The sequence below is a fragment of the Myiozetetes cayanensis genome, unplaced genomic scaffold, assembly GCF_022539395.1.
Source record: "Myiozetetes cayanensis isolate MyiCay16 unplaced genomic scaffold, myiCay2020 scf9, whole genome shotgun sequence".
Classification (NCBI taxonomy): Eukaryota; Metazoa; Chordata; class Aves; order Passeriformes; family Tyrannidae; genus Myiozetetes; species Myiozetetes cayanensis.
The window spans coordinates 26,738,046-26,762,164 of NW_026088185.1; the positions used below are offsets into that span (position 1 = coordinate 26,738,046).

General features: G+C 42.9%; 1 protein-coding gene across 1 annotated transcript in view; it reads left to right on the forward strand.

The window, feature by feature from the left end:
- GLI2 (GLI family zinc finger 2) overlaps positions 1-24,119 on the forward strand; it is a 192,952-nt gene that overhangs the window by 118,954 nt on the left and 49,879 nt on the right. The window contains exon 3 of the mRNA XM_050340169.1: positions 6,036-6,141. Within this exon, the coding sequence (XP_050196126.1) occupies positions 6,036-6,141 (106 nt within the window). The remainder of the gene's footprint in view (positions 1-6,035; positions 6,142-24,119) is intronic.

Consider the following 24,119-nt stretch of genomic DNA (forward strand, 5'->3'; position numbering starts at 1 on the left):
TCCAAATACAACACTGAAATGCCCAGGATGGACTATCAAAGGGAGTCAAGTAGCCACACACACACTCAGTTGCTCAAGGCTGGATTTGCCTACACTGCTCACATGCTGAGGCTGTCCAGGGATTCTCAGAACCCAACAACCCCAGGAGAGCTCTGATGTGAGGAGAATCACCACAGGAAAGATGGGGAGCAAAGCATGGGCCTGTCTTTGCTTTTTCACAACCGCTATACTCATTGGATGCCAAAATACATCCCTTTAAAATGTATGCTGTGGATGAGTAAAATTGAGACTTAAAAGAGCGTAATAAGAAAAATGAATACTGCTTAAAATTCCTTTATCACTTGATGCTTTGGGCTTTCTGGGAGATGACTGAGTGAAGAACACTTCATGTTTGTTTTACCTTAACCTTGTTCTTGAGAAAAGAGTGAGATTTGGACATCCAGGAGGAGATGTAGGCAGCAAGAAGGGCCTTTGCTCTAGGGATTGGGAAAACTAGGAAAAAGCCTCCTCCTGTGTTAGATGTTTCCTTGTAGAGGAGACAGGAGTTATTCCCTATTATCCTTTTCAAAGAAGCTGGACCTGGGAGAAAAAAAAAAAAAGCAAAAGCTATTGTAAGCTGTGTAAGCAGCAGCATCCTACCTTCCCCAGTAAGAGGGGTGTGCCCTGTGACAGCATAGTGCTGCTGCTGTAGAACGACTGATGGACTGTCACCAGCATCTTCTGGAACATCCCTTTCCCTTTTTTTTTCCTGTGTCAGCTGCCTGTGCACAGTTGCTAATGGCATCGCAGTGACAGGAGTGTGTGAACTGTTGTCTGGAAAAGTTTTTCTCCCACTAACACAAATCCATCCAGTACCCTGGGGCTCTGAAGCCTTTAGAGATAAAGTTGCAAATTCTGCCTGCTGTGATTGAGGTTCACTGGATAACCTGCTCTTGTTTGGCTGTGTAGACTTGCGCAAGTTATTCGGCATTATCCTGTTTCAGCCCCTCTCGAGTAAAAAACAGGGCTGTGTTTCAAATGCATGTTTGCTTCCCTTCCTAAGGAGAAGCAAAGCTCTGTTAGTCTTTGCAAGGTACCTTGTGATCCCTCTGTGAAAACTGTGTCCCATGCATCACTAACCCCATAGGAAATAAAGCCAAAAGACATCTCAAGAAGTCAGTATTTGTGCTTCCTCTTTTGTAAGATATCGTTTTTTTAGGAGTATTTCTGCAAATTTGTTGAGAAAGGCACTACAGATACTGAATTATCCAGACAGGGATCTTTTACTTTTTTCCTCAACAAATTACTTTCCTTGTTCACTGTAAAAATGCTTATGCACTATTTCTGATGGCAAAGAAACCCACTTAGAGGCTGGACTGCTTGTTCCCACAGAAGACTGTTGGACATTGATAAGAAAACCATATTTTTTTAGCCCACATGGTGTCCTGTGCAACTTGCATGTGCTTCAGATAAAGCAAGGGGAACCCAGAACATATTTGGTGGTACCAAGAGTATGGAGGGTGCTTTTTCGAGTCTCTTACCAAGCAGTCTTGCTGCGGCAACACAGTTGCAAGTGCCAATAGTGGGTGTTCTTTAAGTCATTTCTCAAGGCTTTTTGGAATTTTTTTTGTAAAAGCAAACTTCAAATGGAACCCAACTCAGTGCTGCGGGGGCGGGGGGAGGGGAGATGTGGGGGAGTGGTGGTGATATATGTCTGATTTCTTTTCTTTTTCCATAATTTTATTTTATTTTATACACAATCACATGTGTAAGCTGAAATATTTGGAATAGAAAAAGCTCACTTGAGCGTTCCTGATTTTCTTTTTTGGGCATCTCAGAAAGAGGTTCTTCTGTGAGTGATGTCAGAACAGTTCCTTTGCTTGATGTACAAACCTATACATGCAGTCTGTATTTCTCTTGAAGCACAGGTTTATCTGTGGAGATAATCAAAAGCCTGCATCATCCTCAAAAAATGCCTGTTTCTGATGCGTCCCACCCTGATTCCTGGGATTTTCGGCAAAGGGACATCCCCTTTCAACCTGCGCTTCTGCCTCATATCTTTTCTCTTTGAAGCCAGAGGGTTGGCTGGCCTTTGAATAGACAAGGATGAGAATACAGCAGTGGGAGGTCTGTGTCTTGCTCATAAACCTTGGCCAGAAAATCAGCTCCGACAAGTGGGGACAGGTAGCAGCGTCTTTCCCCTTATCAAATGGCACAGTGGAGCAGACACATTCCTGCAGGATCTGTGGCGGGGTGGAAGGTGGGGCCTCCTGACTGCACCTCTCCCCTCCGCTGCCGTGCTTCACCCTGCGAGCTTCGTGCCTCCGACTTGATGTAGAACTGTGTTATTTCTAAAGAAAACAGCCTGTTTTCTCATTGTCCCTTCCCCTTGGGTGCTGATTTTGATGTGTTCTTCAGTTTCTCTTCCTTCAACAGGAACCAGGGGAAGTGTTTATCCGTGGTTCCAGTGCTTTGGGAGCTCTGGGGGATACCTGTTGTGCCTTTGCACCTCAGCGTATTGTACTGCATGGTTTAGTGTGGCCCGACTTCTTCCTGGGGAAAAGCTTTCCCCAGGCCTCCTGCTAAAACCTTCCTCCCTCTTGTGTAAAACAATCATCATTAACGCTAATTGGGCAGCTTTGGGGTTAAATCTGCAAAGATTGCTTGGGTTTGGTAAATCCTCTGCCACTGCAAAGCAGATAATGCTAAACAAAAGATTGTCTTGATTAGATTAAAGTTGGCAAATTCATTGCCCTAATCATCATATTACCCTTCCTGTGGCTATTCAGGAATACATCACCGTAACTTACTTGAAGTAATTGAATATAATTGTCTTTTTAACTCCTATGTGTAAAACATCCATCTTTGTTAACGGCATGTGTTTCTGTCCTGCTGCCAGCTCTCAGTCCTCTTCTGGAGGGGTGGGAACAAGAAGCAGAGCCAGGCTGACGTTTATGAATTGGTAGTTGATTGCCTATAAAACCATTCATTATTTCTGACCAAGCACCTGGAAGAGAATAAAAAGGAACAGCACCAGCCACTGGATCCCGTAGGCTTGTCTGATGCTTCCAGGCAGGGAAGCAGAAGGAAAGTCATGAACTGGAACATTGCAAAGGGACGTCACAAAAAACAACCGTTCCCCTCACCATTAGTGGCAGCCAAGCACAGGGCACATGATGGGGCTGGAAATGGGAGTGTGAAACAGGTGCCCAAGGCAGAGGCATCACTGACCCTACCATGGACAAAATAGTTTGAAATGCTAAAAAAACAAACCCACAGTGACAGTGGGAGGGAGGAAGTTCATGGAAATTTTTCTGCCATTAATAAGCAGAGGTGTGAGGGGGAGAAATTCTCTTCAGATGTCATTTTTATACCAATAGATAGCTAGGAAAGGAGGCCAGGCAGCAAACAGCCTGTGTTTTTTATTTCCCATCTTTCCTGAGTGACAGGGAAAGACTCTTTTAGCACAAAAATTTCCAATATTGTCTCAGCAATCAATCATGTACAAATGCACAGTTACAAAGTAAAACGTAACTGGCCCAGCTTTTAAGATATTCAGTTTGACCTGGTTTTAGTAGTTTTATTATTATTAATAAATCAAACTGCTCTAGGGAATGGACCACAGGATTATGATATGATTCTCTGTATCATTAGAACTCAACCACAGTGGCAAATACAGTTTCAGCCCATGTCAGTTCACAGTTTCCTCTACTTTGAGGGTTAACTCAGCCCTAGACCTGTCCATTACTGGCAGAGTGGCCACCCTGTTTCGGGAGGTTGCTAAACTTCACCTATAGGGATGCCACAAGCAGGGCTGTGAGTTGATGCCGGGACCACAGAAATGATCCTGCTCCTTTGGGTTCATTTGTACAGCATAAATATGGAGCGGCAGGAAGCCCAACATAGGGGCTCAGGCTGGAAGAGGTGTTGTCTGCCATTGGATGTCTGTGCAGGGCCAGTTGATTTTGTGACCATGCTTTGCATGTGATGATGTAAAAGCTCCTGGGGACAGCAGTGTCGCCAGGGAGGATGACAGTAGCTTTAGGTGTCTGCCAGCCCAGGCAGCAGTTTGAGCCAAGCATCATTCAGGGAGACCAGAGGCTTTACTGTGCTGCAGGAGCAGGGGATGCTGTGTGACAGCTAAACTGTGGTGCATTTTTGACCTGGAAAAACACTGGTTACCTCTTAAAATGAAAACTCCTTACAAGTGTCCTTATGTAACAGATCATGCCTACTTAGGACGGTTAAAGGGTGAATCTTCCTTCTGCCAAAGCAAATCCTAAAGGATGCGAGTTCATTCTCTCCCTGAGCTGCTTTTGGAAGAGGAGGGGGGGGAGCAGAAGTGGGGGAGGCAGTTAACAGTTACTCTACTGTGTCCTGACATTAGGCGAGCTGCAAAAATGCTCCCAGTGTATCAGGTAGTGTGAAGTGCCAGCCCTTTGCTGGAGCACAGAGAGCAAGTCTGCTGCGGAGCCTTAAATACTTTCCACCCCGACTACCTTAGCTTAACGCCTTTCAGCAGAGTTGGCAGGAGGGTTGTTTTTGTGTAGTCTCTCACCTCTCCCGGCAGCCTGGCTGACGGCGCCTGTGCTGCACTGTGCTCAGGGATTGTACGTTGCAATGGGAGTAGGAGCCTCAGATCCTCTTGCCGATATGCTGGGAAAGGCGTATATGAGGATTACATGCAGGCTTTGCGCGACGGACCCGAGAGGAGCACATCCCCTCCGGATGGAGTCGGCGTAGCTCTGTTACAGCTGGAGTCACAGATGCAAAAGGCTGAATTTTGGGTCTTTCATAGAAAAAGAGTTTGGCGCTTACTGGATTTTGCTGAGCATCAGCGAGAGACTTGGCCCAAGCCTTCACACTTTGGTTTTGGATGGTGCTTCCCCACTCTACAGAGAGATGGTACCTGTCGCGGAGGCAAGTCACAGTGAAATATTGAGCACAGACCGGGTCTTGAAATGCTCGCTTAGGAGGTTGGTTTTGTTTTGCTTTTAGTCTCCAGTTAGACAGAAAGGCCAAGAAACCAGAGAAGGAGTGTAAAAACCTGCAACAATATTAAGCGATGTTTAGCGAAGAACTTCTGACTGTAAAGGCATAGCAAGACCAGCATTTTATCTTTAAGCCGATTACCGCCACAAATCTAGAAAGGGGCATCTTTACAGACGCACTGAGCCCTATCAGAGGGTGATTGTATGGTATCACTGTTGCGGTCGTATGGTATTGCTGCCGAGGCTCTGCTAATCGTATTTCTTTAGCTTCTGTAATTTTAGCAGGAAAGGCCCAGGCGACCAGGCAGCATTGTCGGGGGTGGCGAGGAGAAATAACCTGATGAATTTTCCATCAGCTCAACTCACTCAAATATTCTCGCTGTTAACTTTTGGGGTCAATAATAAATATTAAAACCTGTAGATTTAATAAGTCAATGTAGGTGTTCGGTGCCTTTTGAGACCACTTTATCTTTCCATCAAAGATGAAACAAGCTTCTCAAATGAATAAAAAATAGGGCCTCAAGTGATTACAAGTGAGAGCAATTTGGGCTCCTCTCTCAGAACCTGGCAGTAGGCGCTTTTGAGCCTCTTCTGACTGCCTAGACATTCTGCATTAGCACTGCTCTTGCTGTTATATTTTTAAGTAAATATTTTCAACTTGTGTGTACAGACCTTCAGGAACAGTGTTTGCTGCCACTCCGGGCTTGAGGGACGATACAGGTCTGGATCCCACCAGGCTCTGTTGAGTCTGATTTGCGTTGCAAGTCTAGTTTTCCTTGGTGCTTGCTATAATCTCCTCAAGTTCAAAGAGCGCTTAGCTGCTTGTCTTTGTCAAAAACCCTGTTGGAGATCTTTTATGTCGAAGATGTAGGATTTCTCCGCATGACTTTGATTATTTATTCATTCCACTTCTCTGGTGTATGATAGCGCTGATATCATGAAGACCCCTTGTCTTGCACTGCTCTTGCTCTGAAATTCATGGAGATTTAGTGCCTTTGAAATTGTTTTAAAAGGGAAGGAAAAGTTTTTGAAGTCCCTTTTTTTTTCTTCTATTCCCCATAACAGTGCCGCAGCACATTTTTCCGGCCTTCCACGCTCCTTTGCCAATTGACATGCGCCACCAGGAAGGACGATACCATTACGAACCTCACTCTATCCACGCTATCCACGGGTAAGTCTTGCACCTCCACTCCCGTGCCTTGATAAAATGTAAGCCACATGCAGTATGCTGAATCCCACTGCTAAAGTCCCAGGAATTTATTGCCCTTCTGGCAAGCTGGCCCTACTGGCCACCCTCTGCCTCATTGTCCCCATCCAGTGACAATGCTGACCTCCCTGGCAGGAATGCTTTACAGCTCTGTTAAGCCTATGGAAGTACCCTATAGCAGCAGGATGGGAGTACAGGGTTCCTTTGTTGTCATCCAGCTCAGGTCCCAGAAACAGGCTTGACTTGTGTTTTTGCACCCGCCGTGTTTGTCACATCATGCCTTGCCTGGGTCATTTCTGTCACCATCTTGGCAAAGACTCAACCACTGGTCCCTCTCTTTGGAGACCTTGTGTACCATTCCTCCCTGCCTGCCAGCTGTGTGGACAGTGGCAAAAGGCTGCCAGGAATGCCATAATTCAGTCTGATTTCACTGGACAACAGCCCAGATGGGCTGGCCAGCGTTTTATAAAATGTGGTAAGAAGCCAGGTTCCCGTGTGGGTGTTGTGTCCACTCTGGAGGGACAGGACTCTGGGTTTTGGTGGTGGCCTTCTCATGAAAGCCTTGCCTCCCCAGGACACTTAATGGGCAGTGAGCACAGGTGCTAGTCAAGGGCTATACCCTGAGAGGGTGGTTCATTGTTCATCTCCTCATCTAGGACATGGCAGGTCAATACTCCTTGATGTCTTGAAGGAGATGTTTATAGAGAGATCTGGGTTCACCTCCTGTAAGCTTTGATCAGGGCGAGGAAAGCGGAGCCAGCAGAGATGTGAACAGAGGTTGTAATGACCATGTGGCTGGAAGGATTTCTTCTTGTCTCTGAAATGTACCATCACCATGGGAGGTGAGGAGCAGTGTGATGGGGTTGGTGGTCACACAACTGTCCCAAAATTCTTCAACTCACAGCTGTAACGTAGGGCTCAGACATCTGGTGAGGGACAGGTGCCAGAGCACTAGGTGTAGGGGAAACAGTAAGGGCTAGAAACCTTTTGTAACTAGAGCAAGGGAAGAACAACTAGGACTCATCACTTACAAAACTCTCCTTTGATCCTCTGGAGTCCCATTGTGGCTTCACTGTCTGACCAGGGTCAGTGCTCACCCAGCTTTGCCAGGGCTACTTATACTTTTTCTGGGTAGGTGTGAGCAGGGGAACAGTCCCTGGGAGGGGATGCAGAAAGCAGCAACCAGGGGATGCAGTAATGCAGACAACAGCAACCAGGAGCTCTGTGGAGTCCCACGGCTACCAGGGCTTTATTCCGCTTCCAAAATACTGCAGGAAATAAATGATAGGGCAGATCATTTGGATCCTAGCAGAAGAAAAGTCATTGTCTTTTTGGCTGGCAGTCAGTTTGACTGGATGTTTAAAGAGGCAGAGCAGCTCCTTACATGCAGTGTGCAAAAGAGAAGTGATAAAGCAGGTTGCTAATGTGGGAATTGGGGAGGATAAGGGAGATGAATGAAATAGTTCTGGTCTTGCATGCAAGTACATGTAAAAACTGTAGAAAAAGAATAATAAAACAACATACTAGGAGATAGTTAGTAAGCCAAAGCTCTGGCTAATAAAGCACATACTGACTTCTGAAAGAGGCAGTATTAAAATCAGTGATTAGAAGAGAGGGTAGAAATGTTCTGGTGTTTGTCACACGTTATTTGTGTGCTCCACTCAGTTGCTCCCCTTCACTCCTCACAAGGAGCATTGGTGCACTGCGTCTGTCCTGGGGTTCCACAGCAGTTTCTTTGGTGGGGTCAGGAAGAAAGCTCTTCTCCAAAATGCAACTACGAGCTCGCCAGCTGATGCTTTGTACCTCTGAATCATATTCCCAGTAATGGGAGCCAGTATTTTATCTTTTTGAAGTTGTCCAGCTATCAACCCTGGCCAGCGTATAGCTCTGGCAGATCAGGCTTCAGTTCATCTGTACCAATATTAATAATCTGTGAGTTAGCAGTGATCATTTGTCTGTCAGTGGATCAAGTGTCCTGCTTAGTATTTGGATATCGTTATTGGAAAATAACTATTTGCAAACAACTATTGCCTTTCTTCTTTGTGATTCCTCACCTTCCCAGCAGCTCCTCTTGCAAAACCAACTTGCAAGGTACTGGAGAGAAAACTTGGTTGTGTGTCTTAGAAGAGGAAACATAATCTTCTTGGGCACTGCCCTGAAAGGTGCCTTTGTGGCTGGTGAAGCACCAAAGCTGAGCAGCCAAGTACTTCTTAACTGCAACATATTTTTGGGGTCAAGGGAACGCCACTTCTGTTTGACTATTTTCCGAGTGCTCTGCACTATGGTACAACCACATTGGGAAAATTCTCAACAGCTGTGGAGTTAGTCTCTTAATCCTTTTTCGTCTTTAAATTTTATCTGCAAACATCTTAACCTCGTGTCCTGCCCTTTAGTCCAGTAGTTTTTATTGTACTTTTCTTTTGTCTTTCTTCTCTCTCCTCCAGTCTCTGGAGGTCATAACATAGCACTCACCCTCCTTGCTGGTGGATGTCCAGTGTGAAATCATCCAGAACATGATGGTAGAGCTGGGCTAGAACATACTTTGTGGTTGCGTGGCTCGTATTTGGTACAGTGGATGGACTTTGTGGGGACAGTTGAGCCTCTAGAAATTGTACTCCATCTGATGGTGCAGAAATCAGTCCTTCTTGTTTTAAAAGTAAACAACGCATTAAAAAAAAAAAAAAAGAAACAAGAGCACATGCATATTTTCACTCTAGAAAATTGTGGCAAATGTTTGGAAGAAAAATTGTGTCGCTGCGTTTTGGTTTTATGATTAATGTGATCGGTGCCTGACAGAGAGCCCCCAATTCATCAAGTCCATATTCTAGCCGTCTGCTGTCTTGACGGTACCAAATTTATCTAATTATGTGAACATTGCACAGCAAATTAAGTGCAGTCTCATTTGTTGCTAACTATGGGGTCTTATTATCTGCCTGCTGCATTATGTCAAAGGTTTGCTTCCTGATTGCTCGATGTGACATGTCATTGCATTCCTCTTCATCACTGTTTGCATTTGGCCTAATGAGAACATACGTTATTTTATCGTAACTGGAGGGAACTCCAGTTACAAGGCTCTCTTGAGCAGGACCACCTGTGGGACCCTTTTCTTGGGAACGTAGATAGGAATGTGGAAAACTCAAGTAATAAAAGACCCCTGTGCCAAGATGGGCCTGAAAGACTTGCTGCATTTCTCTTCAGTGGTGACTTTCCTTCTGTCTCAGTGATCTTGTTGTTAAGTAGCATGACAAATAATTTTCAGGACTTGAGTCTTCTTCCAAGTCACTGAGGATTTATTATGTATGTCCAGAAGCAGATTATGTTGGTGTTTCCTTGAAGTATATTTGTGAGATTTTTTTCAGGGTGTTCCAGTGTTTCTCTGGTCATTAGGACAACCTACTTTTCTGTACAACCTCTGTTTTTACTTATTTGGTGGTGCATTTTTTTGGACATCTTTCATTTTTTTACTTGTTTTTGGTTTTTTGCATCAATAATAGTCTGACAGAATCATGGTGCTTGCTTGGCTTGTCTAGAAAAATAAAGTACCTTGTTCAAATGATCCTTGAGCTCTCCACAGGCTTTGTGGAAGAGCAGTGGTGGGTGTTACATCTACTCTCTGCATGCAGCTTTTATTGATTTGTCAGAATTTTACTCTTTACCACTGGTTGTAGGTAGAACATAGGTCAGCGCTGTTGGAGTGAAAGTCATCAGCCAGGGTGTGTCTGCAGGTCCAAAGCTGAACCAGAGAAATTCAATTCATAAGATTGAACAGGTTCTTTTCGAACAAAAAGGATATTTTGTATTTTAGTGAACTTCTTCAGAAAAACCACTGGGGCCTGGTCTCTGCAACAACTCCCATCTACTTTAAACTAAGGGGACTCAGTGTCAGCTTTGCAAGACCAAGCCCTTGACTCCAGAGGAAAGCTCCTGGCAGATATCGGAGGTGATTACTGATAGCTCCCTTCCACTCCCCACTATTTGGTGTGCTCAGCTACACTCAAGTTTTTTTTTTAAAACACAAAAAAATAGCTAAAAACTACTTAGCTCAGCTTAAAAGTCCGTGCCAATGCAAGAGCCTTGGGGGCTAACCCTTGTAAACAGCATGCCTAGGCTTGACTCAGCAAGAAGCTTTTTAACAGTAGCTCCTAAACTGTGGTTAAAACCCATCAGGCATTACACAGTGTAACAAACAAAAGCAACCTTGTTTTTCTACCAACATCCTGGTGGTGTTTTAGGATGCAGTTATGACATTATTTATTAACAAAATATTGTTGTTGCTCTTCTGACCACAAATAAAAATAGTAGAAAAAAACCCCTTGGTTGATAATCACAAATCCCATGGCTTTCATGAGGACTGAATTGTCCCAAAGACCTAAACATAGAGAAGACTCCATCTTCATGATAATGTGGAGTTGCCCTTATTTCCCTCTGGTAGGGTTTTTATCTCATTAATCAGGGATCTTCCTCCATTTCCCTGAGATCTTATTATATTACAGATTTTCCCTGATATCCAGCCTACACTTTTTTTCTTTATCTGATCCTATTACCCCTCCTTATTGAAGTTTGTTTTGTTTTTACTATGTTAAAAATTACAGAATACCTTTTCAGGACCAGTTCCAATGCTCCCAAGCTGTTTAGGCAGAGTAATTCACAGGTAAGGCAAGGTGACTGTTGAACTTTTCATCATAACAAGACCATGTCTCAGGTGTTTACCAGTTTGCCAAATTTAATGTCGAACCCAAGATTTTCCATATTGAATATCTGTTTCAGGCTGGTTTTCTCTTTCCGTTGTTGTTTTTTGTGAGATTCAGCCAAGGGAGGCCAAGTGGGGTTAAGGGAAAATATGTTGTTTAGCCATACAAAAAATAATCATCATCATCCTATAACTGCTTTTAGAAACACCAGTGTGTCTCCTACTTTAGAGTTGGAATTTGTTATTGTCACAGATGTGCCTTTTGCTGTTCCCATTCTACAGAAACACACACAAACCCCCATCAATTTTTCAGATAGAAATCCTTCGAAAAATCTCCCTTCCAATGCACGCAGTGAAGGCGTGTTGGAGTTTTGCAGTGAAATTTTCTGAGTGCTCTGTGGCCCTGACAACACTTCAGATGAGCCTTGCCAGGGCTTACCTGATGCTGCTCCTCATTTTCTGCTGGGGTCTCTCCATCATCCCGTCCATGGGATTCATGGCTCCATGGCAGAGAGGAGCTGTTTGCACTGCTCTTGGAGCCGCTTTTATATATTATTGGGCATGCATAAAGTGCCTTTAGTTAACCTCCATGGGACACAGCTCCTGCAAGGCAGCAGCTGGGATCCCAACATGCAGTTTGGGATGGGACCCCTGGTAGAGGTTGTTCCTGCAGCAAGGATGCCGCTTGTTTGAGCCCCAGAACGTACACGCCAATAAAACCTGTGTGTTTTCATATTTACTTTGCTACTGGAGTAGAAAATCTTTGGCAGGCTGTGATTGATGGTTCTGTGCTGCTTAGGAGACAGAGCAAGCTCCCTCTGGAGTCAAAGCAAACAGCTGCTCAGAGAGGCCTTCTTATGTGTTTTGCAAAGTTTTACGACTTTCACCAAATAGATGCATTGCTCATTTGGGAAACAGGTTTGGGGGCTCCCACATCCAATTTATTCTGTCCCCTTCTTTCCCACATGCTTATTTTATTTATTTAAGAAAATAAGAATGTGTGAGTTTTCAATGGTTTACAGAGGTTGATCCCATCCAGAAGGCTGGTTCAGACCTCTCCCTGGTCTGTAATTAGCAGGAGTGTGTTGCTTTTAGGTGGCTCTTTGGTAACATACATGAGGTGATTTGGGGGATTGTCAATACCAGGATTAATACTTGACAGTCACTTGATCCATCTCCAGGAGACCACAGATTAAATACTGGGCTGCTGCTGTCATGCTTTGGGAGCTGGAGAAATAACTTTAATTCCATCTATGCTGTATTTTTCTCATCTTTAAAATGCCACCACGGTAATACTTGCCCTTCTGAGAGCTAAGAAAAGTCAGGTAGTCTGCAGCTCCTTTGGCTTCCCACATTGGGCTTGTAGCATGTTTTCAAACATAAGGAAAGACGTCCACAGGGCTGCCTACCTGTGCAGAAACTGAGAAGGTACACACTTAGCATCTTCTGGCCTCACTGGGAGGACAGGCTGATCAGGTCTTTTGAAAATGGGGCAGGCATAATCAAAAACACTCATCAGGGATAGAATGTTTCTGTAGGCTTTTCCAATCTGATAAACTATTCTACAAAACAAAAACCAAATAAACAAAAAACCCAAAACAACAAAAAAACAACAAAAACAACAACAAAAACCCAAAAAACAAACAAACCAAAAAACCAATCAAACAAAGAACCCCACAGCTTTCTCTTTTGAACCTTGTTAGCAGTTTTCACGCATATTCCACTATGGGAGAAATCTGCACATCTATGCTGTTCCTTAAATTCAGGATATTTTCCTCATGTGTGTTTAGTTAAACAGCCTTCAGAATACTTTGAATAACTCAAACCTCAAGTACCAGAGTTACTTCAGGATTCAGAGTCACTAAACTGTGCAATGAAATGCAGACCGGACTTAGAAACATTTGGGCTGGATCTTCAGTTGCTGAACGCTGGTGACATTGCACTGGAGTGAGGCTCTCGGTGAGCTCAGATGGAGTCGTGCCCAACAGTACTTAGTAAAGATCTGGGCCACCAAGTTGCTGGTGCTGTGAAAAACTACAGCTCTAATTTAGCCTAATCACCACCAGAAGTGTAAAAATGGCTAAGAGGTTTTAGTATTGAGAACAAAAGCATGATCTTTGAGGTCTTTTATGTAAACCTCTGGCATGTGTTCGTTTAATATGATGTCACTCTGTAATCCACCATTGCTTTTAAATGTCATTCTCAGAGCTTCATGTCAACGAGTCTTAAGTGATAATCCCTTTGCTTACCTCACTTTATAGTAGATTAAAAGTGACTTCATGCTTCCACCTTATCCACTGTTAAGCTTGTGCTTTAGAAAAAAAATTATTTGAACTCACTTCTCCTGCTGCTTTCTAAAGAGTTTCTAAACAGAGAGTGCGTGTCTTTCAGAAGCTATCTCAATAGGATTGCCCGTTCTCCATTGCTTTCAGCATCTGTGAAAATGGATAAATGTTCAGTGCCAACTTCCTGACCTTTTAAACTCCAGTGTTCTGAATTTGTTTCTCACATTTTCTCTCAGCTAAATGGGGAGCACTGCCCCTCCTGGCCTCTTCTTTTTCTTAATCCTAAATAAATCCCCTCTCTAGATGGCATTTCACCTCTCACCAGCTTCTTACAGTCATGAAGACGAGTTGATGGGACCTGTTGTGGTGTTTTGCTTCTCTGTAGCACTTTCTCTTTTACAGCATAGGGTGTGTGGGTTACTCCTTTCTGGTCTTGTATCTCTTGGTTGAACGTTTACTCTATCCTGTAGCAAATCCTTTCTCAGTATATAAAGCTCTCCATACAATTCACCTTCCTGGTCGACCCTCCATTTTTTCTCCCCCTGAATTTCACCCTCCTGCTCCTAGCACACCTCCTTGTGTAACACGTCCCAGCAGATATTTGCTGCATGTTGTCATATCCTTCCTCCCTTCTCTGGCTAGGCTGCAGCCTGCAGCATATAGTCAAATATCAGTCTGCTCAGCCTCCTCATTTTCACTGTGTTTCTCTGAAATCCTTCCAGTGTGTGTGAAGATAAATGGACAAACCCCATCCATCCCATTGGCTTGTGGAATGAAGCCTGTGGCACATCCCTTTTCAGGTGCTGGTTAATCTGGATTCCCAGCTATCAGTGGCCAAGGGGAACAAATCACACAAGGTGCTGAGAGATAAAAACTAATGGCAGGAATGCTGGCTTGTGATACTGGCAGAAAAAATGTAGGATTTTTAATGTCCATACGGAGCGGAAATTTTCAAATCTCATCCAAAAGTTCCCCCCACGCAGCAAAGAGCAGAGAAGTCAATTTACCCTGGATGGATGAAGGACTGAGTCAACTCTGCTGGGATTAGAACATGTGGTTCGAGGGATCCTAGGTATTTCGGATCTGATTCTCAGACCACCCAGATGGCTGGGGGAAAGTTAAAAAAAATAATACTAATAAAAAAAAGGACCCTATCTGGCAGAACTGTGGATCTGCATACCCTGCGTGGGGCTGATGCCGTGCAGACACATCTGCACAAACCAAAGGGCAGAACTGGGTGCTGTTACTCTGGCAAATCTCAGATCTGCACAGCACTCCTGAGGGAGTGCATGCATTTAAGTGGGCTTTCTAGATCCCTGGCTTTGACACTAAACCACGTATGTATGTTTTTCTTCTTTCTATGCCAGACCATTTTGAGAATTTGTGATTTTACACAATTTTCTGCCTTAGAGGCTTTTCTTTCCCATTCTTTTATGTTTCACCAGTGATATATTAAATAGACAACTAACAGCTAAAATTCAGAGCATTTCTCAAGGGTCAGATCATAAATCTCACTGTATTGGGTCTGGCTAACAATATTTGAAAGTGGGTGTTGTGGGTTTCCAAATACTGTTGACTCTTAGAGCTGGCTTGTCAAGTGCTGCTAATGCAAAGGCTCAGTGGGTTTTTTCAAACATCACAGTTTATGTCAAACTCCTCCAACCTCCACTGAAACTCAGGACACTAAAGCCAACTCTACTAAAGGAGTTAAGTACCTAAAAATTAATAGAATGGATGGAGTGGACTTAAGAAACACAAACATATTAATGAGATGGCTTGTGCATGCTTGGAATCCAGTGACTATGTCCAGGTTGTGCAGCTTCTGTAGGATGAATGGGTTGTGTTTTCTACCTTGTCTCCTCTCTGTTGTTGGAGCATGCACATGGCAAATCTTGTGGGAGGATGTGCTATGGAAAAAAACCCATATTCAAGGTTTAGATGATATCAGCTGGCCAGGCTCCACTTCAAGAGCAAGTTTACTGCATTCCCTGCACTCCCTTTATTGGCATGTGTGGGGTTGATTTTTGATAGAATTGATCGTGGTAGCTGATAGCAAATCAGGAGAATGTGAGCCTTTTGATGATTTTTTAAGCTGATACTTAAGGGGGACACCTTAGAGGATGGTAGGAGCTATCCTTTTCCACTCCCTGGGCAGCAGAAGGACCTGCACCTTGGTCTCCCCACTGCTGAGCACCCGATGTTAGATTAAATGTGAGAGGTAGGCTCCACCACGACCTCCTGCCCTTTCTATGAAAGCAGTGGTGTACCAGTGTTCCTTTTGTACAGAGGCAGCCTCCTCACAGCAGAGGTATTTCTTCCTGCCACAACTCATCTTATCCCCCTATTACACCTCTCCCTACCCTGCATACACAAACCCAAGTCACTTATAACAGCACCTGGGTGCAGTCAGGCACAACTGAAAAAATATGTTAGGGCTGTATGAAATGCAGTCACATTCAGCTTTTTGAGTTTGTTTCTTAGAGAAATAAATGTGTGTTCTTAAATCCTGTAAGGGCCTGTGAAATATTTTTCTACTTATCCTATAAAAGTATCCTGGAGAAGAATTTGTCTTATTCTTCCTCTTGCCCCTAGCTTTTGATTTGAAAACCAGCTGCCATAGACATGGTACCTGCTGCTTGACTGCTTCATCTGAAAGCTTCTTAAGATCCCTCAGAGTAAACACACATCCCAAAGTACCACTGGTAGAGGACAGTCTACCAGAGTGTGGTTAATAAATTAAAAATAGGAAGGTTTCAAGCTTGCTACTGCATTAGGGTAGTGTTCTTCCATACTCATTCTTATTTGAGGCTATTTGTCTTCACTTGGTTTCATATGCCGTCTTTCATCCTCATTCAAGTGCAGTGCGATATTTTACCAGAGAAAACTGCTTTGTAGATGAGAGAAAGCGGAGTCTAGAATGATAGGGTGGTGAAGGAATTAATGCATTCAGTCATCAAATCAGTAAATTAAAGGAAGATCAATCTAATGAGGATTAGCAAGAAGATCTCTAGAAGACATTTTAAAAGAAATGATGAGCCGATGATACAAAGGGTCACAAAGAAAGTAGTCTAGGCTACAGAACCATTGTAAAACCTCTTCTTATTTAGGAAAACATGTAAGTATATGCTTAATTAGAAATGCCTGTTTAGGTCTGTTGACTTAGAGGAACTTAAATGCATGTTTGCATACTGTCCTGAAGAGAGGTGTTCTTCTGAAGATACCATGGAATAGAAATTTTTACTAATCCTGCTTGTGTATTTCTGCTGTAAAAATAGTTAATATTAGCAATTTTTCTTGTGCTGATCTAGACCTGGCTGTTGACTTCAGATCTGTTACAGTAATGAATTATTTGCTGGTATTCTCATTAAAGACTTCAGTTATGTTTCTTTAGACAATTTTTGCAAAGTAGAAATCAAGGTGAGGACAGACTCCAGAGCTGTGGTGGTTACTTCCCCATAGTGTTGCTGGGAGTCCAGCATCATCATAGATATCCCAAAACCGGCGTCAAACAGTCCAATTTAGAGGAGCCTAACCACCTAAGTTACTGTGTGGACAAAATGTCTCTGTGTTTGCTTCCTAGGAAGAGCAAATTTTCAAGGAATTAGCGGTGTTTGAGGTGCTCCTTTGGGTAACTGATCACCACTCAGGTTTGCTTGTTTGAAAAGACCCTCAAGCCAGTGATGTTTTCAGTTCTTTGGGAGTGACTGAAATGAGATCTTTGCTGCTGTATTACCCTGATCAAAAGGCATGCATTTTGTGATGGCATCTCTTGGGGATCATAGTACAGCATGAGAATTAGTTTGTTGTAGGAACCAGGTCAGGATGAATAATTCTATAATCTGTAGACCAGTGAGAAAGATTTTGCAGTTCGTTCCCAGGGGAGAAATTATATGAAAGTTATTTCTAGTTTTCCCTTTTTTCCTAGTCCTCCACCCCAACTGATATCTCTGTAAGAAGTATTGCTAGGAACTTAGGAACACTGGCTTGTCTGCAAAGTTTTGTCTGGTACATGTTAACGCTTAGTTATTACCTATTTGTATGTTATTTCCAGTAGAAGCCTCTAAATAGAGAAATAGTCATAATGAAATCAGTGTCAGCAGACCCCAAACCACTTTATTCTCTTGAAAAAATAGTAAAGTTCCAAAGTCCATCTTTGGAAAATATATAGTACATGCACATATAACCAAACCATTTTTTAGGCTAAGTTAGAGAAATTCAAACCCTCCCTCAGGGGATGTGATGACCAGAGACAAAAATGGAATTTAGCCAGTTAGGTATTTTAAAACTATGTCTTTTAAGAGTTCCACAGGACCTTTACAGAGGACAAATACAGTGGCCTTTGGGACTTTAGCAGATAGGAATGACAGCCACTTCATATTCCTCACCAGAGTATCATCACGTGGTGTTTCCCAATGACTCAGAGGGAAAGGCACTCTCCCACCAACACCACTTCCTCTGTGTCCTGGGATTTTCTTTGCAAGTCATCAATTCAAGGCCTGGCTAGGTCTTGACCTCTCTTGGCATGTGAGATCTAAACCTGGTATGACTCCAGACTTCCCTCGACCGCGTCTGGTTTGAATCCTGTCAGTGCCCAGACGAGTGTTACCACAAGAATAAGAAACTCTTCAAAGAGTTGTTTGTTTGTTTTTTTACGAGCCGGCTTCTGCCAAATGTGAAGAAGGTAGAGTTCTGTGAGCTGTAACTTCATTCCCTTCAAGTCCTGGTGTACCTCAGGATCCTATCATCCTGGTTTCTCCTTGCTTGCAGAGCAGGATTCGCATTTCTGGTGAATTGTGTGACAGTTTCTGATAAGTATGGATGGTGAGCAGAGACTTAGCCTTTTCTGCACAGATGTCACATTGCTTCAGGAATGTCACTCTGGTGCAGCATACTGGGTGAATGACCTTACCTAGGGTGACTCCATGAGTAAATGGGACAAACTGAGGCATAGAAAATTCCTTGAGGTGACCTGCACTGAAGAGTAGATTGTGCTTCATTCCAAAATCTTGCACTAGATGCAGTGGTTTTCTATTCCTTCTTTTGGTTTCTGATCACATTGCCAAACTGGCCTTTTTCCAGGAACTGGTTGCTGTGATTGACTTCATTGCTTTGTGTTTCATAAACCCAACCCCAGCCCTTCCAGCTCCGTGTTCATTGGTGGCTTTTCTCCCAGGTAGGGCAATTTTGTGGTTCACATGCTCACCAGCGAAATTGCTGCAATCTGTGAATTTCCAGTGCAGTAAGGATTTGTGTGTACATGAGTTGTATGTGTGTAGTCTTCCTTACTTACCAGTGCAAGGTCTCAGTCTAATCTCCTCTTCCTGTTATCATCCTCAGTGGGTGAAAGCTAGGCTGGACGTTAATCTCCTTGCCTACATGGTCTGCACTCCCCTGATCAAATTTGAGTTTCAATTGAAAGAGCCACTGGCATCCAGGAGCAAATCTTTGATTAATGAAACTGTAGACTTTTAGAAGCTGTTCTTGAAGTCTGAAGGTAGAAGATGGACATGGTATAGCCAGAGAATCTGGTAAAAATCCGTGGGTACAATAGCATGGGCTGCATTTGATGTTAATTTTTGGCTCATCAAAATTTTCTGCTGTATCACTGAACAGCAGAATGAGAGCTTTCAAGTGGGACTTTTGTAATTAAAAGTTTATCTCATACCAATAGGTCCTTATAACTCTTCTTGCACTCGCTCTGTCCCTCTGATACTCTGACTGACCTTAGAAAATAGCCTGTGCATTCTTGTACCTTTTTTTTATTGGCTAGAAGTTCTTTTATAGCAGGCATGAATGGTTGATTAATCCTACAGCTTTCATGAGTACCAAATGTGTACTGCATGCTGGGTAAGAGAAATTATTTTCCTATTAGATTATGAACAGCTTTAAAACTTGTACTGTAATGTGATGTGCAAAAAGGAATTGTGAATATTAGCAGTTCAGATCTGGATAGTTGGATTTCCTTGGTTACTAATAACACTGTAGATTATTTAAACTGTAAAGTATTTTAAAAATTCACATTATTTTCACCTATTCCATCCTTTACTTATTTTAACAAATCAAGCGGCAGATACAGTTAAATAAAAAAAAAAAACCAAACATGCAAAGTGCAGGACCTTAAAGTCCTATTTTCAAAGTAAATTCTGAGACAGAAGTATTTGATATCAAAATACCATCAGCAGCCTACTCTTACAATGAATATATGTGGGAGCTTACACCCCACTGAAATCAATTTGGGCTGCAAAAGGTACTTGAAGGTGCAAAAAATGACTGATGGGACTTTCAAAAGCTGCTACCACATGGAAAACCTCACTGCTGGGATTTCAGCATAGCTTTGATTTGCAGTTTGCCATTGTGTTGTCTAAAACAGGTAAAGCAATCCACTGCATCTAAGCAGTTCTGATTTCTCATTTCCAGACCACAGTACAATGGCCCTGTTTGCCTTTTCAAAAACCAGAGAGAAATGTTTAAATAATATTTTGTGCTAAATTATTAAAATTGCTTCAAATGTTTTCATTAAAATTTGAGTATGTTTAATATCCCTTCTCTTGAATTTTAAACAGAACCAATACTTGGTGACTTAATTACCTAGCAATATCTCTTTTTTTAGTTTTTTGCCTTATATTAATAAAATGAGTGTATTTACATAGTTCCAACCTAAGCACATCTCGTTTTACTGAATAAGTGCATCATTTAAAGGGCACACAATGTTAACACCTTTTGGCTCGCCTGAGACTTTACATCATGCAACATGCTGAATCCCATAGTGAACTTTATCCTATGCAAAAAATAAATCATATTCTCTATCCTTCCCTATAAAATGTTTAAAAACCCCCACAACTCTGTGGTCATTTTAAACTGTCTCCATTGCACTGAGGTTTCATTCAGACTACCTAGAGTACCATCTCAGACAGACTTTGGCTGCTGTTGTGGAAAGCAACTGCTATAACCTGCAGTTGACCATTCAAAGACAGCAGCTGTCTCTTCCTTGGCTCTGCATAGTTTGAGAGTGTGTAGAAATGGGGCTGGAGGTCTCATCCCTCTCACCACTTAAATGCCACAACAGGAGCATAAAGTGGTGTTTGGTGAGATGCAAGAAGGGTGATTTTTGAGGTTGTAGAGTGATGAGGATCCTCCTGTTTCTCCTTCTGGGTCAGCAGTATGGAGAATCACCAGAACTGTGAGGCTGAGGAGGATGTCTGGGGGCCTTTGCCAGCAGTGATGCTGTAAAATAACTCCTGTTTTTCAGGCAGCACCCCAAATCCATCTGCAATTCCCTGAAAAGGGGAGGGTAAAGAATGGCTGTGCCTCTGCCATTGCAGCATTTAGGAGAAAAACAGCTCCGGGGACTTGGCATCAGCCTGACGCTTTTGGGAACTAGATACAACATTTAAGGTCAGGTTAGGATAATTTAAGGATCAGTTAATGACTGGAAATCCTGAATTTCCTGCTTTTACCCAGCTGAGCCTAGTGCCCAGTTTTAACCTGAGTCGAAGGAAGGTCTGGTGTATCTAATATTGATGCGAGGCCCCATGCAGGCAGAGAAGCAGCAGAGAGCCATGGCCAGGGCAAGTGAGGCCATGGCACAGCACTAAGGGCAGAAGCCACTGCAGGGGGGTGGTGTGGTGATGAACTGTCTGTTCTCAGAACCCCTCTCCTGCCAGGCTGGAGAGCACCAGACCCACTGGACACCAGCACAGCCACGGCGGATGCGCAAGGGTGGCTTCTTTGGCCTCGAGAGGCCATGTGCGTGTGTACATCACTCTCCAGCTACGATGACAACGGCTCTTTGAAATGCTTTTCTGCATTTGCATTTACAAAAGCTGGATAAGCTTTTTTTTTAAAAAATCTGATAAGTAGCAGGCAATTGAATTAACCACTGTTGACTGTATTGCTGTCTCTTAACAAACTCCATCTGTATGGTCTCCCTTTGTAGACACAATTTTATAACTTAATTTCCCTACCAAAACATCAGTGTTTACTTAGTAAGAAATCTGTTCTTTGTCAGCTTAAAACAGTGATTTCTTTATTACCACTCTGCGCAAGGAATGACAGCACAGAGTTGGCAGTGGAGCAAGTCTGGTTGAGTCTACAGCGTTGTAATGGAAACAGGGTGAACTGAGGGTCAAGTATAATGGGATTTGTATACAGAAATGTGTCTGCATAAGGAATAGCTGCATGAGATAAGGGAATGAAAGATGAGGCCCGCAGGTCTCCCATTGCAGGGTGTTGGGAAGGAGGTATTGCTGTAGGTACGCAGGGCTGCTGACATGGGAGATGGGGTTACCTCTGCACCAGCGTAGAGGAGATGCCTAAAACACACATGCATCCAGCACTAGCTGACGTCAGTGAGTGCTGGATGGATTGGGGTGGTGGTCAGGGATTACTCTAAGAATGTTTTGTATGTAATTTTTATTGATTTTGGGAAGCATGGGTCGATGAGGGATTTTCAAGCTTTTACAGTCTACGGCCTCCCTAAAAATTTTCTAGCAGAGTTGTTAAATGTGGTGTAGTGAATTTGGCTCATAAAAAGAGGATTGCAGGGTTTTTTTGCTGTCTTTCACAGCCCCTGAAGGAGTTTTAGTGATTCCCAAAGCTTTTGCAAACCACAGGTTGAAAAGCACTAGTGTAAACTTTCAGGAGTAAACAGCTGGGGAACATCAGATCCCTATTCCTTCCTTGATAAATGTATTCTATTTTCCTGTGCCATTGAAAAATTGGAAGAATAGGAGAGCAGCTGTAGTCAGTGACACCAACAGACCTGGGAGCAAAAGAGTGTTGGAAGGAAGGCATTTCAGGTGGTTACGTGGTGGAGAAGATATAAAACACCTCATCTTTTTTACCATGAGATGATGATTTGGGGCGTGGGGGAAGCATCCTGGCTCCATTAAGTATGTTGAAGTTGTACAGAGCAGTGAGCAGTGCTGGGGTTTTACCATAAGGCTGGGTTTCTGTTTATTGCATTTACTTTCTCCTGCTATAGAGGCTTTCTCAGTCTTACACTTCAGGCTGGTAGAGAAATGCCGGTTGGTTATTGCAGTCAGTTGGAGAGAGACTCTGCTTTCTCTGAATTGTGTTCATCTTTTCCTTATGGGAAATTAAATCCTAGCTGGATGTTGCCCAAATTTTTAAAACATTCGTGTTTCATTCAGATTCACTTTCTTTCTAATGATTTAAAAAAAAAATTAGAAAAGAAAAAAAAATGATAGGTTAAGGTTAGAAGAAATTTAAGTTGAAGTGCTGATTTATTGTTAATGTTCCTATTTTGTACAGAAAACTCAGGACACCTCCAAGCGAAAAGCTTGTTTGGAATAAAAAGGGTTTATTCCCTGCAGTCATATCAGTGAAAAACTTTTACCTAGTTCTGCTCTTCACCATGTAATTGCTTGCTTTTCAGCATACTTGTAGCAAAGGAAAGGCTGGTTAGATCAGCCAGGCTGCTGGATCAGATCTTACATTACATCTTGAGCTCTTTGAGTGCCATTAGCATTTCCTTTTAGAAGTGAAGAAATATTGACAGTTTCGTAGGTTATCTCGCATTTTACTGCACGTTAGGGCACTTCAAAGTCTTTATGTAGTGATGGGAACTGTCATGAAGTAGATGTGAAAAGGGCCTTTGGTCCAACTAAACCTGTCAGCAAGAAGATTTAGGGCAGATGGTTATTATTAGAAATCAATGTATTTATTATATATTGTTCAGGAATATTTCCCTTTGGAGGTTACTGTGAGTGCTGTTGCTGTTTAAAATGTGTCAAATGCCAGTAAAATTAATTCCTGCAGAAAACCCAGGGAGCCCCAACCAAAAGCTTTGTTATTATGGGAATACACGTCTTTTCCTCCTTTGTGCTGTGATGCACCAGAGGCAGATACCTGGCATGTGTGTGTGTGTGTCTGTGTGTGTGAGATGTATTTCTGTGCAGCTATCACAATCACCTCTATATACAGACAGAGCTCCTCTGACTGCTGTGTCTGGAAAGGCTTTGTAGAGATCTATGCTGTACCTGTTCCCATTTTTTTTATTCCCCTTTGTAAACTATGGCTTTTTGGTTACTTCCAGTTAGTTACGGCAGCTTGCTGCTGCTTAGAGCAAGCACATCATCTGTCCAAAGCCTGAACACCAGTGGTTTTCCCCTGTACTTTAGAAAAGAGAAGCAGGACATTTCAGGTTTTTGTAATTAATTGGATGTAGGTTTTTGTTCCTTGGCGTCTTGTTTAGCTATAGGATTTAAGTTATAGGACCTTGGACTATGGGAAGAGGGCATTCCCAATAGAAAAGAAGCATATTAGCAGAAGCATTAATGCTGGAAGTCGCTGTCCTGGAACAAAAATTCATTTTCCGTTCACCTCGTGATTTACAGCACATTCCAACCAAGTGATTTGGCTATGGTCTTCTGGCATAACATTGTTTGCCCTTTCCCTGACATTTTGCATATAAAGAAAAGTTATGAGCTTCTTGGGCATTCAAGGTACCAGGAAATGCAGGAGTCTACCTAATTTGTTAACATGAAATTATAGATGTCAGACACAGACTCTGTTAGTTAACATTGGTTAGAGTAATGCTGCAGCCAGTTGATTGTATTACAGTCATGATGAAGAGGAATGGTCTTTTTTTGCTTTTCTGGGATATGACAGGTATGGAGCCAAGGCAGATTTAAAGTGTAATGAATGAATAAGCGTTTTTTATGGTTTGCCGGACTCTTCCATGAGCTCCATTGCTGTGGTGTTGCTGCCACTAACTTGCCCTCTCTTCAGTGGGTTAGTGCTGGCATAACATGAAAAGAGACTTCTCAGAAGTACTATAGGAATATCTTTTAAATGTAAATGTAGCACTTGGATGTTATTACCTTTTAAGGGAGAGAAGCCTCCACCCAAAAGTAACATAGGAAGAAGACACTGGGCAGGATCAAAAATTCAGGTTTCTTCCCCACAAACATGCACTTCCCATTTGTTTTCCCAAGCCCAGTGTC